Here is a 14,008-nt window from a genome sequence, read left to right on the forward strand (position 1 = left end):
TAGAGACAGCCCACAAGCATCAATGAAGATCCAACGCAGCCAAAAATAAATAAATAATATACATAAATTTTTTTAAAAAAGTAACTGCTTAAAAAAGTAATTCTTGGGCTTCCCTGGTGGCACAGTGGTTGAGAGTCCGCCTGCCGATGCAGGGGACGTGGGTTTGTGCCCCGGTCCGGGAAGATCCCACATGCCGCAGAGCGGCTGGGCCCGTGAGCCACGGCTGCTGGGCCTGCGTGTCCGGAGCCTGTGCTCCTCAACAGGGGAGGCCACAGCGGTGAGAGGCCCGCATATTGCAAAATAAAAGAAGAAAGAAAGAAAGAAAAAAGAAAGGTAATTCTTAAATTTTTAAAAAAGGGAACAATTAACCTTCTTGCATTGTTTTTAGCCCCAAACAAGGAAATTCTGTACTACAGAATCTTAAACCTTCTTCTTAAGAGGCAAAGTCTACATTATTCAACTATCTAATTTGATGAAAGAGTAATTTTAAATTTGGCCCTAGACTTACTGTGCCATGATTCTTCTGGAAGCGAATGACTTCTTGTTCATCTTCAAATGTACTACCCATTACCATCTGCGTAACAGACTTCATTGCAAAGCCAAGCATATGCTGGCAGAGCGGGACATGTTGGGACTCTGGGTAGGAGAGCCACTTATCCAATAATTCTTCCGAAAGCTGAAAGAAAACAGAAAAACACCATGATTTACTATTTTCTCCTACTAAATCTTACAAAAATCCATCAAGTAGACTCATTTCATAGAGTATACAGTTCAACTCCTTAATCACAGCAAACATTCAGGTGTTTACTGACCTGTCAGGCTAATAACACTGGCTCCACCAATAATTACATCCCTAATGGTTTAGGTTCAGATTCTGTCAAAGGGCTGATTTGGAAAACAAAAGAACCACAACAGTGAAAACAGAAAATATAAGTTAAATGTTCAAAGGCTGGGAAAACCTTAAACCTAAAGGAAATTAAGATATTAAAGTCTTGGGCTTCCCTGGTGGCACAGTGGTTGAGAGTCTGCCTGCCGATGCAGGGGACATGGGTTTGTACCCCGGTCCGGGAAGATCCCACATGCCGTGGAGCAGCTGGGCCCGTGAGCCATGGCCGCTGAGCCTGCGCGTCCGGAGCCTGTGCTCCGCAACGGGAGAGGCCACAACAGTAAGAGGCCCACGTACCACAAAAATAAAACAAAAATTAAAAATAAAAATGTTCCAGAAGACAGACTGACTTCCACAATGGTGGAGTGAGGACTTTGGTGATCTCAGTCTCCCTCTAAAACAGTGAAAATACGTGCGAAACAACTAAACAACTAACATCAACCATTCCAGCACTTTGGCAATTAACCAAAACCCAGTACCCACTGAGAAGTGTCTATTCAACAGGAACAACTAAACCTTGGTAAGATAGTGGGGTCTTAAGGTTATTTCATTTTCCTTCTCTCCCCAGCTCAACAGTAGCCAAAAGTCAACAGCACTGCAGAAAACAGAGCTCTATTAAAAGCACCATCACCACTGGTCATCAAAATGGTCACTGAAAATGGAGGACAGGGAATCCCAAGACTCTAACCCTCCCCAAAAGCATGTAATGAGCTGGTCCAAACTGTCAAAATCAACTTCTGAAAAACTCTGGAATACAGCCAAAGACTTACAACAACCAGGGGAAGCCTTGATGAAGAAAGAAGCTGTTGCTTTGTGGTAAGAAAGCACTGTGACATTTTAAACAGCCTGCCTGTAATTCCCATATCCCAGAGAGGCAGCAGCTAAGAGAACAGCAGCCCATACTCCTGGTGCAAATTGCTAGGAAGCGATACAGACACTTTGGTCAAAAAATTGTGGCTGTGGGTCTCAACCTGTCTGGCAACTCCCATCAAGGACTGGTGCAAAGGCTGCCCTTGTTTGGCCCAACTCTGAGCATTTCCAGAGCTAGGACAGGTTCCTAGGTGGCTTCTGCCGAAAACATTTAAAGGTGCAGGTATTGGCTGCAAAAGCTGGGGCATGAAACAACAGCTGGGACAAGCAATGAAAAGACCAAGAAGCCAGGGAAGGAAGGGGTTGGGAGAAGAGATAAATGTGGGAATGGGAGCTTTTAAAAGCTTCTGCAAATACCAGGGAATTAAGAAAGTCATGCACATGCCCAAGACCAGGATACATGCTCAGAAAAGGTCTGAGAAGACTAGGCTTTCACATCTGGGGTCTTCTGGCTCCATACAAGCAGAAAGTGAGAACAAAGGCAGAGCTGTATAAAACCTGGATAAGTGTTAAAGGAGGACTCCAACACAAAGCCAATCTGCAAACACTGGGAGAGCTTTTTTAATTTTCTTTTGTAAGCTTCAAGTGTTTAAGGTAAAATCTGTCGAAACACCAGCTGAGCATTAAGCTAACAGAACAGATGCTTCAGTGGCCACACATGACAAAGAATACAGACTTTACAAAAACAGTTTAGAAAAGACTAAGCAAGTGAACAACAATAATCCACAACAGAGAGCAAGAACAAACTCTAAGGAAGGTGAAGAATCTGATTTCAAGATTGCCATCCACAGGTGTGCCCCTCCGGCAGAGTCTGGATATCAGTCATGGGAGCATGGGATCTTCCTTGGGTGCTCTGTCTCAGCCCTAGAGTTGGTGACTGCTCCTTTTACCAGCTATTCTGGTATTCTTTAGAGTTATCTTTACTTCCGACTAGCTAATCTCTCATTACTCCAAATCCCCTGTTGTAGTTAATAATTCTTTATATTAAACTTTCCCTATTTAAATAATTGTGTGCTTTATCTCTCCCGACTGGACCCACACTGATAAACACTTTAAGAAACACGAATCAAGAAGAAGAGAGAGAAGGTACTAATGAGGCTAATGACATTAAAAATATAACAGAGGTACTTCCCTAGTGGTCCAGTGGTTGAGAATTCACCTTCCAATGCAGGGGACGCAGGTTCGATCCCAGGTCAGGGAACTAACATCTCACATGCCACGGTGCAACTAAGACTGCATGTCACAACTACAGAGCCCACGCGCTCTGGAACCCGTGCAACACAACTAGAGAGCTGCTGAGCCACAATTAGAGAGAAGGCCAAGCACCACAACAGAAGATTCCATGTGCCGCAACTAAGACCTGACACAGCCAAAAATAAATAAATAAATATTTTAAAATATATATGTATAACAGAATAACTGGCAATAAAGCATGAAAAGAAATGAAAGGTATTAGGATTGGAAAAGAATAAAACTGTCACTAATCTCGGATATCATGATAAACCATTAGACTTAATAAGGAAATTTGGCAAGGTTAATGACTACAAGGTCAATACGCACAAATCAACTGTATATATAAGTAACAAACAATGAAATTTAAAAACTGTAGCATTTATGATAGCATTTTTAAAATACCACTAAATAGGAGTAAATTTAATAAAAGATGTACAAGATCTCTACACTGAAAAGAGAAAAAATTATTGAGAAAAGCTAAAGACCAAAAAGTGGGAGGGTATTCTTCCATATTCATGGATTGGAAAATTCCATAATATTGTGGACAAAGAATGTTGCCTACCATTCCAGTAAACAACAAATGTTGCCACCATCATGCCATCAGCCACTGCTGCCCCTCCTCCCCACATGGTGCACCCTGAAGGGATTCAGAATGGAGAAAAACAGGATACAGGCCCTAGATATGTAAGATGTATATCTAAGGAATAATTTCAATAAGTCCAGACTCTTACATCTTCTCATACATAGAAAAGCACTAAAATCACTAATTTCAGATATCTGGTTTTTGCCATTAGCAGTAGTCTTCTGATGTTTGACTACACAGTTTTTTTTTCTCAGAATATATAGGAATATATCCTGGCTCCTCCCTTACCTCTTCAGAACAGTTCCTCAGAGCCATCTGAGAGGCTGTTTCCCAGGCTATTTTTCTCAGTAAGGTCCCTGAATAAAATATAACTCACAACTTTTAGATTGTGCGTTTTTCCCCAGTCAACAATATGTAAAGGTAACTTTACATACATCAAGTGACCTACACAGTTACTTGGTTTTGACAAAGGTAACATTACAGTACAATGGAAAAAGGATGATCTTTTCAATGTTATGCTGGGTCAACTGGATAACCATATGGGAAAAAAAGGAATGTTAACCCCTTTCCTCATTCTTTACACAATAATAAACACTAAATAGATTACAGATCTAAGTTTGAAAGGTAAACAGTAAAACTACCAGAACAAAACTTAGATGAATATATTCATGACATTAAGTTAAATAAAGATTTCTCACGTAAGATTTAAAATGCAGTAAACATAAAGGCAAAAAAAATAAGTTAGACTACACTAAAATTAGTATCTGTTCATCAAAAGACAAGCTTAAGATCCTATAAAATCAAGCCACAGTAGAAGATACTTGAGATATACACGTATATAATATATATGCACACACACATGCATCTAATAAAGTTCTTAAATTCAGAATTTTTAAAAACCTCTTAAAAATCAATACAAAGAGAGAAAACCCAAAAGAAAAATGGGCAAAAGACTTGAAATAGCACTACACCAGAGTGACTATCCAACTGGTAAATAAACAAATGAAAAAATGCTTAATTTTATTCACCATCAGGAAAATGCAAATCAAAATCATAATGACAAGTCCCTCCCATCAGGGACCTTGCACAAGCCTCTGAGATAGCCTCATCCACCAGAGGGCAGACAGCAGAAGCAAGAAGAACTACAACCCTGCAGCCTGTGGAAAAAAACCACATTCACAGAAAGATAAACAACATGAAAAGGCAGAGGGCTAGGTACCAGATGAAGGAACAAGATAAAACCCCAGAAAAAACAACTAAATGAAGTGGAGATAGGCAACCTTCCAGAAAAAGAATTCAGAATAATGATACTGAAGATGATCCAGGACCTCAGAAAAAGAATGGAGGCAAAGATAGAGAAGATGCAAGAAATGTTTAACAAAGACCTAGAAGAATTCAAGAACAAACAGAGATGAACAATAAAATAATTGAAATGAAAACTACACTCGAAGGAATCAATAGCAGAATAACTGAGGCAGAAGAATGGATAAGTGACCTGGAAGACAGAATGGTGGAAATCACTGCTGCAGAACAGAATAAAGAAAAAAGAATGAAAGGAAATGAAGACAGCCTAAGAGACTCTGGGACAACATTAAACACAACAACATTCACATTATAGGGATCCCAGAAGGAGAAGAGAGAGAGAAAGGACCCAAGATAATAACTGAAGAGATTATAGTCGAAAACTTCCCTAACATGGGAAAGGAAATAGCCACCCAAGTCCAGGAAGCGCAGAAAGTCCCATACAGGATAAACCCAGGAGAAACATGCCAAGACACACAGTAATCAAACAAGCAAAAATTAAAGACAACGAAAAATTACTGAAAGCAGCAAGGGAAAAACGACAAACAACATACAGGGGAACTCCCGTAAGGTTAACAGCTGATTTCTCAGCACAAACTCTACAAGCCAGAAGAGAGTGGCATGATATACTTAAAGTGATGAAAGGAAAGAACCTACAACCAAGATTACTCTACCCGGCAAGGATTTCATTCAGATTTGATAGAGAAATCAAAAGCTTTACACACAAGCAAAAGCTAAGAGAATTCAGCACCACCAAACCACCTCTACAGCAAATGCGAAAAGAACTTCTTTAAGTGGGAAACACAGAGAAGAAAGGGACCTACAAAACAAATCCAAAACAATTAAGAAAATGGTAATAGGAACATACATATCGATAATTACCTTAAATGTGAATGGATTAAATGCTCCAACCAAAAGACACAGGCTCGCTGAATGGATACAAAAACAATACCCATATATATGCTGTCTACAAGAGACCCACTTCAGACCTAGGGACACATACAGACTGAAAGTGAGGGGATGGAAAAAGATATTCCATGCAAATGGAAATCAAAAGAAAGCTGGAGTAGCAATACTCATATTAGATAAAATAGATTTTAAAATAAAAAATGTTATAAGAGACAAGGAAGGACACTACATAATGATCAAGGGATCAATCCAAGAAGATATAACAATTATAAATATATATGCACCCAACATAGGAGCACCTCCATACATAAGGCAACTGCTAACAGCTATAAAAGAAGAAATCGACAGAAACACAATAATAGTGGGGGACTTTTAACACTTCACTTACCTCGATGGACAGATCATCCAAACAGAAAATTAATAAGGAAACACAAGCTTTAAATGACACAACAGACCAGATGGACTTAATTAATATTTATAGGACATTCCATCCAAAAACAGCAGATTATGCTTTCTTCTCAAGTGCACACGGAACATTCTCCAGGATAGATCACATTTTGGGTCACAAATCAAGCCTCAGTAAATTCAAGAAAATTGAAATCATATCAAGCATCTTTTCTGACCACAGTGCCATGATACGAGAAATCAATTACAGGGAAAAAAACGTAATAAACACAAACACATGGAGGCTAAACAATATGTTACTAAATAACCAAGAGATCACTGAAGAAATCAAAGAGGAAATCAAAAAATACCTAGAGACAAATTACAATGAAAACACGACGATCCAAAACCTATGGGATGTAGCAAAAGCAGTTCTAAGAGGGAAACTTATAGCAATACAAGCCTACTTTAAGAAACAAGAATAATCACAAACAATCTAACGTTACACCTAAAGGAACTAGAGAAAGAAGAACAAACAACCCAAAGTTAGCAGAAGGAAAGAAATCGTAAAGGTCAGAGCAGAAATAAATGAAATAAAAACAAAGAAAACAATAGCAAAGATCAATAAAAATAAAAACTGGTTGAGAAGATAAACAAAATTGATAAACCATTAGCCAGACTCATCAAGAAAAAGAGGGAGAGGACTCAAATTAATAAAATTAGAAACGAAAAAGGAGAAGTTACTACGGACACCACAGAAATACAAAGCATCCTAAGAGACAACTACAAGCAACTTTATGCCAATAAAATGGACAACTTGGAAGAAATGGACAAATTCTTAGAAAGGTATAACCTTCCAAGACTGAACCAGGAAGAAACAGAACATATGAACAGACCAATCACAAGTAATGTAATTGAAACTGTAATTAAAAAGCTTCCAACAGGGCTTCCCTGGTGGCACGGTGGGTGCGAATCCGCCTGCCGATGCAGAGGACATGGGTTCGTGCCCCAGTCCAGGAAGATCCCACATGCCGCGGAGTGGCTGGGCCCGTGAGCCACAGCCACTGAGCCAGCACGTCCGGAGCCGGTGCTCCACAACGGGAGAGGCCGCAAGAGTGAGAGGCCCGCATACTGCAAAAAAAAAAAAAAAGCTTCCAACAAACAAAAGTCCAGGACCAGATGGCTTCACAGGTGAATTCTGTCAAACATTTAGAGAAGAGCTAACACCCATCCTTCTCAAACTCTTCCAAAAAACTGCAGAGGAAGGAACACTCCCAAACTCATTCTATGAGGCCACCATCACCCTGATACCAAAATCAGACAAAGATACCACAAAAAAAGAAAATTACAGGCCAATATCACTGATGAATATAAATGCAAATATCCTCAACAAAATACTAGCAAACAGAATCCAACAACACATTAAAAGGATCATACACCATGATCAAGTGGGATTTATCCCAGGGATGCGAGGATTCAATATGCACAAATCAATCAACGTGATACACGATATTAACAAATTGAAGAATAAAAACCATATGACCATCTCAATAGATGCAGAAAAAGCTTTTGACAAAATTCAACACCCATTTATGATAAAAACTCTCCAGAAAGTGGGCAGAGAGGGAAACTACCTCAACAGAATAAAGGCCATATACGACAAACCCACAGCCAACATCATCCTCAATGGTGAAAAACTAAAAGCATTTCCACTAAGATCAGGAACAAGACAAGGTTGCCCACTCTCACCACTCTTATTCAACATAGTTTTGGAAGTTTTAGCCACAGCAATCAGAGAAGAAAAGGAAATAAAAGGAATCCAAATCGGAAAAGAAGAGGTAAAGCTGTCACTGTTTGCAGATGACATAATACTATACATAGAGAATCCTAAAGATGCTACCAGAAAACTACTAGAGCTAATCAATGAATTTGGTAAAGTGGCAGGATAAAAAATTAATGCACAGAAATCTCTGGCATTCCTATACACTAATGATGAAAAATCTGAAAGTGAAATCAAGAAAACACTCCCATTTACCACTGCAACAAAAAGAATAAAATATCTAGGAATAAACCTACCTGAGGAGACAAAAGACCTGTATGCAGAAAATTATAAGACACTGATGAAAGAAATTAAAGATGATACAAATAGATGGAGAGATACACCATGTTCTTGGATTGGAAGAATCAACATTGTGAAAATGACTCTACTACCCAAAGCAATCTACAGATTCAATGCAATCCCCATCAAACTACCACTGGCACTTTTCACAGAACTAGAACAGAAAATTTCCCAGTTTGTATGGAAACACAAAAGACCCCGAATAGCCAAAGCAATCTTGAGAACGAAAAATGGAGCTGGAGGATTCAGGGTCCCTTACTTCAGACTATATTACAAAGCCACAGTAATCAACAGAGTATGGTACTGGCACAAAAACAGAAATATAGATCAACGGAACAGGATAGAAAGCCCAGAGATAAACCCACGCACATATGGACACCTTATCTTTGATAAAGGAGGCAGGAATGTACAGTGGAGAAAGGACAGCCTCTTCAATAAGTGGTGCTGGGAAAACTGGACAGCTACATGTAAAAGTATGAGATTAGATCACTCTCTAACACCATACATAAAAATAAGCTCAAAATGTATTAAAGACCTAAATGTAAGGCCAGAAACTATCAAACTCTTAGAGGAAAACATAGGCAAAGCACTCTATGACATAAATCACAGCAAGATCCTTTTTGACCCACCTGCTAGAGAAATGGAAATAAAAACAAAAATAAACAAATGGGACCTAATGAAACTTCAAAGCTTTTGCACAGCAAAGGAAACCATAAACAAGACCAAAAGACAACCCTCAGAATGGGAGAAAATATTTGCAAATGAAGCAACTGACAAAGGATTAATTTCCAAAATTTACAAGCAGCTCATGCAGCTCAATAACAAAAACACAAACAACCCAATCCAAAAATGGGCAGAAGACCTAAATAGACATTTCTCCAAAGAAGGTATAGAGACTGCCAACAAACACATGAAAGAATGCTCAACATCATTAATCATTAGAGAAATGCAAATCAAAAGTACAATGGGATATCACCTCACACTAGTCAGAATGGCCATCATCAAAAAATCTAGAAACAATAAATGCTGGAGAGGGTGTGGAGAAAAGGGAACACTCTTGCACTGCTGGTGGGAATGTGAATTGGTTTAGCCACTATGGAGAACAGTATGGAGGTTCCTTAAAAAACTACAAATAGAACTACCATATGACCCAGCAATCCCACTACTGGGCATATACCCTGAGAAAACCAAAATTCAAAAAGAGTCATGTACCAAAATGTTCACTGCAGCTCTACTTACAATAGCCCGGAGATGGAAACAACCTAAGTGCCCATCACCAGATGAATGGATAAAGAAGATGTGGCACATATACACAATGGAATATTACTCAGCCATAAAAAGAAATGAAACTGAGCTATTTGTAATGAGGTGGCTAGACCTAGAGTCTGTCATACAGAGTGAAGTAAGTCAGAAAGAGAAAGACAAATACCATATGCTAACCCATATATATGGAATTTAAGAAAAAAAATGTCATGAAGAACCTAGGAGTAAGACAGGAATAAAGACATAGACCTACTGGAGAACGGACTTGAGGATATGGGGAGGGGGAAGGGTGAGCTGTGACAGGGCGAGAGAGAGGCATGGACATATATACACTAACAAACGTAAGGTAGATAGCTAGTCGGAAGCAGCCGCATGGCACAGGGATATCGGCTCGGTGCTTTGTGACCGCCTGGAGGGGTGGGATAGGGAGGGTGGGAGGGAGGGTGACGCAAGAGGGAAGAGATATGGGAACATATGTGTATGTATAACTGATTCACTTTGTTATAAAGCAGAAAGTAACACACCATTGTAAAGCAATTATACCCCAATAAAGATGTTAAAAAATTAAATTAAATTAAATTAAAAAAAGATACTGAACAGTACAAAAACAACAGCAGGGAACATCATTCTCCCCAAATCAACTCCTGCGTATGAGTAGCTTCCAGAAGAATAAAAGAAACCAAATACATAGTCCTAAGAAAGTCCATGAATAAAAGGCTTTGTTCTTAGAGAAAATTAAATAAATTATTGAATTTTGGTTTTAATTAGTCAATGAATTATTAAGCTTTGCTCCTAATGAAAATTCAATGACTATTCAGACTATCACTGAGAGTTGAGTAGTTCATTGTTTTTTTTTTTTGTTTTTTTTTTTTTGGTTCATTGTTTTTGACTTGTACAGTAATACAGGTTAGTGTAAAGAAAATTAATATGTAGAAAACAATAAATAACTTAAAAATAAATGAAAATATAGAAATTAATTTAAATCACCCTAAATTCAACCCAGTAGCAGTAATTACTGATAACATTTTTTTTAATAGAGCTTTTCATGTTTTTCTATAGGTATGTGTATCCATGTATATGTGTACATACATGTGTGCATAAAGGTATACTTTGGACAATGTATTAATACTCTACAAACTGTTCTGTATACTGTTTTTTTTCACTTACCATCTGTTATGGGTTGAATTGTGCCCCCCCCAAAAGATCTTGAAGTTTTAACCCCCAGTGCCTGTGAATGTGACCTCATTTGGGAATAGGTTCTTGCAGATAATCAGTTTAAGATATGCACATTAGGGTGGGCCTTAATCCAATACCACTGTGTCCTTATAAAAAGGGGAAATTTGGACACTGAAACACACACACAAACATATACACACACAGGGATACCTCATTATAAACATGAAGGCAGAGATTGGGGTGATAAGTGTACAAGCCAGAGATTACCAGCAAACTACTAGCAGCTAGGAAAGAGGCATAAAACAGATTTCCCTCACAGCCCCCAGAAGGAACCAACTCTGCTGGCAACTTGATCTTGGGCAACAGCCTCCAGAACTGTGAGACAATAAATTTCTGTGTTTAAGCCACCAAGTTTGTGCTAGCTCTAGCAAACCATCTCCCCATGTCAGTAAATAAATGTCTTTGCCACCTTAATGTTTTCATTCTAATCCACTGTACGGATTTACGATCATTCAAATAATCCTCTACTACTGGACGTTTAAGTATTTTCCAATTTCTGCTACAATAAACAATGCTTCAACAGCCATCTCTGTATATACATCTATTGCCATTTGACTTCCTTAGATATGAAATTCCTGAGTTAAGAAGTAGTTTTTAAGCTTTTGCTTTATATGGCCATGCTGCCCTGGAGAAAGCCTGTATCAGCTTACAGTCTTACCAGCAATCTCAAAGTGTCCATTTCCCATACTTTGGACTGTACTAAGTGTTGTCATTTTACAAAACCTCTGTCAGTCTAATAGGTAAAAAATAACTCAACATTGCTTTAATTGGCTTATTTCGTTCTAATTATTGGTAGGGTTTAAACAAGTTTCAAATATTTAATGGCCATTTACATGTTTTCCACAATGTACTGCATGTTCACTTCTTTAGCCATTTTTCTACTGGGGCTTGTATCTTTTCCTTAATAATGTGTAAGAGCTTTTGTACATAGCTGGTTTTTAAATGAAATCCAGGGTATATATTTCCTCAGTTCTAAGTGATAGGTAGTCAGTTTTCTGGTGACCTTTCTTCTGTGAGATATTACATGTTCAAAAAAAAACAAACAGACCTATAAATGATATTCCTAAACATTGGACCTATAAATGGTATTCCTAAATTTGGACCATTTGGGTCCAAATTTAGGACCCACATGGTATCCTAAAAACCTATTAGGACAATCTGTGACTTATCAGAGACTTTAACTGTGACTATCTCCCCACAGTACCAGATTATTACTGATTATGCAACTAACTGTGGAAATGCTTTCAGCCTATGCTGGTAAAGCCTTTTTTTTCCCCTTTTTAGCCATGAGCATAAAAATTTTATTATCAATATTGTCATTTGTATCACAGAACTGTGTTGTGATTTGCTCATCCATTTGTTTTGCACAGTACTCTACAAAACAATGCAAATATTGGAAATGATTCATGGAGGTTTTTACTCGACATACATATCTAGTACATCTGCTAGAGGCTTATATGAATCTCTTTTAGTTTATGAATCTTGACTACGTGTATTAGATGGGAATTCTAACAATCTGTTGATGAGCTTCACTTGATAGTATTAAACCAATGAGTTCAATAATTTTGGCTATTATTACTAAGCTGTCAATTAAGAGGGTTCTGGAAAACTGTCATAAATTCTAAAATCCAGAAAATACTTCTTAAATCAGAGTTTAACCCAAAAGTCATAGGAGCATATGGGGCTGAAGCACACAGAAGAGAGAAGTTACACTCACAGAACTAAAGTGGACGTTTACACACAGCCTTTGAGCAGAGACGGTCAGGGCAAGAAGGAACCAGAACTCACAGGATGAGGTTTGAGAGGATTAGAGAAGCGTCAGAATACAGAATTCAGATTTGGACCAAAATAAAAATAAAAAAGGCAAAAGAGGGCTTCCCTGGTGGCGCAGTGGTTGAGAGTCCACCTGCCAATGCAGGGGACACGGGTTCGTGCCCTGGTCCGGGAAGATCCCACATGCCGCAAAGCGGCTGGGTCTGTGAGCCATGGCCGCTGAGCCTGCGCATCCGGAGCCTGTGCTCCGCAACAGGAGAGGCCACAACAGTGACAGGCCCGCGTACCGCAAAAATAAATAAATAAATTAAAAAAAAAAAAAAGGCAAAAGATTTATTGTGTCAATATGAAGTACAGCTTATTCTGGAGTGGTAACTCTGATAAACAGCCCTGTTCTCTTAAAGAAAAACGATTAGTAGGGAGGAAGAGGATGCTCTGACTACAGCTCTCTTCAATCGTGTTCTTACTGATTAAATATTAATTGGTATTTCTGACTAATGAGTAAGCTAAGTAACTGGCTTGTGCTACGGGGTTGAAAACATAAACCTGAAACACATTTCTCATGTATGGACCCAGTCTGTGAACCAAAGCTTGAAAATATGATGGCAAGAAATGTGAAAACTGGTAAATAATTTTCCACTTTGATTTGCCGTTGATCAGACAGGAGGAGAAAAAAACGCAATACAGAGCAAGGACAAAAAAGATTGAAAATTTGGGAAAGAGAGCCTACGATTAAAGATTAAAGAAGCTAGAATTACTTAGCTTGAAGCAGAGAAGAAAGACTAATTAAGGCTTTTAACAATAAAGATTACTGAAAAGCATAATCACTGAACGCAAAGCAAAGAGAACTAGGTAAAATTCCCTGGAGCTATACAATTAAATACAAAGATTCTTACAGACAAATGTTAGGTGTTTAAACAGAACAGAAAGAAAGGTTCTGACTGGTGAATGCTTAGACAGAGGCAACATAACTGCTTTCAGGTAGGACATTCAGGTGTGACAGGACCAGCTATGACAACCCAAGCAGGCAGCCTGAGAGGTCCAGAGAACATGATGATACAACACAGTACTGACTGGGACTTCCCTGGTGGTCCAGTGGTTAAGACTCCGCACTCCCAACGTAGGGGGCCTGGGTTCAATCCCTGGTCAGGGAACTAGATTCTGCATGCCACAACTAAAGATCCCGCATGCTGCAACTAAAGGTCCCGCACGCTACAATGAAGATCTCGTGTGCCACAACTAAGACCTGGCACAGCCAAATAAATAAATATTTAAAACAAAACCAAACCAAACAGTACTGACAATAATGAGAAGGTGGAAATTTGATATACAGATGTCCTGATGGCCCTGTGAATAATGGCTATCAGTTAGAAATAGGAACTGGAAAGGAGAAAGACTAATCAGCAGCTGGCCATGGTTAAAGGCCTTGTTTGCTTAGTTTTTGGAAGCA

General features: G+C 38.7%; 1 protein-coding gene across 5 annotated transcripts in view; it reads right to left on the reverse strand.

The window, feature by feature from the left end:
- CYP20A1 (cytochrome P450 family 20 subfamily A member 1) overlaps positions 1-14,008 on the reverse strand; it is a 77,747-nt gene that overhangs the window by 49,408 nt on the left and 14,331 nt on the right. For all 5 annotated transcript variants that reach the window (XM_033859882.2, XM_033859883.2, XM_019939090.3 and 2 more), the window contains one exon: positions 509-676. In XM_033859882.2, the coding sequence (XP_033715773.1) occupies positions 509-676 (168 nt within the window). The remainder of the gene's footprint in view (positions 1-508; positions 677-14,008) is intronic.

This window comes from Tursiops truncatus, chromosome 7, assembly GCF_011762595.2.
Source record: "Tursiops truncatus isolate mTurTru1 chromosome 7, mTurTru1.mat.Y, whole genome shotgun sequence".
NCBI classification, from domain to species: domain Eukaryota; kingdom Metazoa; phylum Chordata; class Mammalia; order Artiodactyla; family Delphinidae; genus Tursiops; species Tursiops truncatus.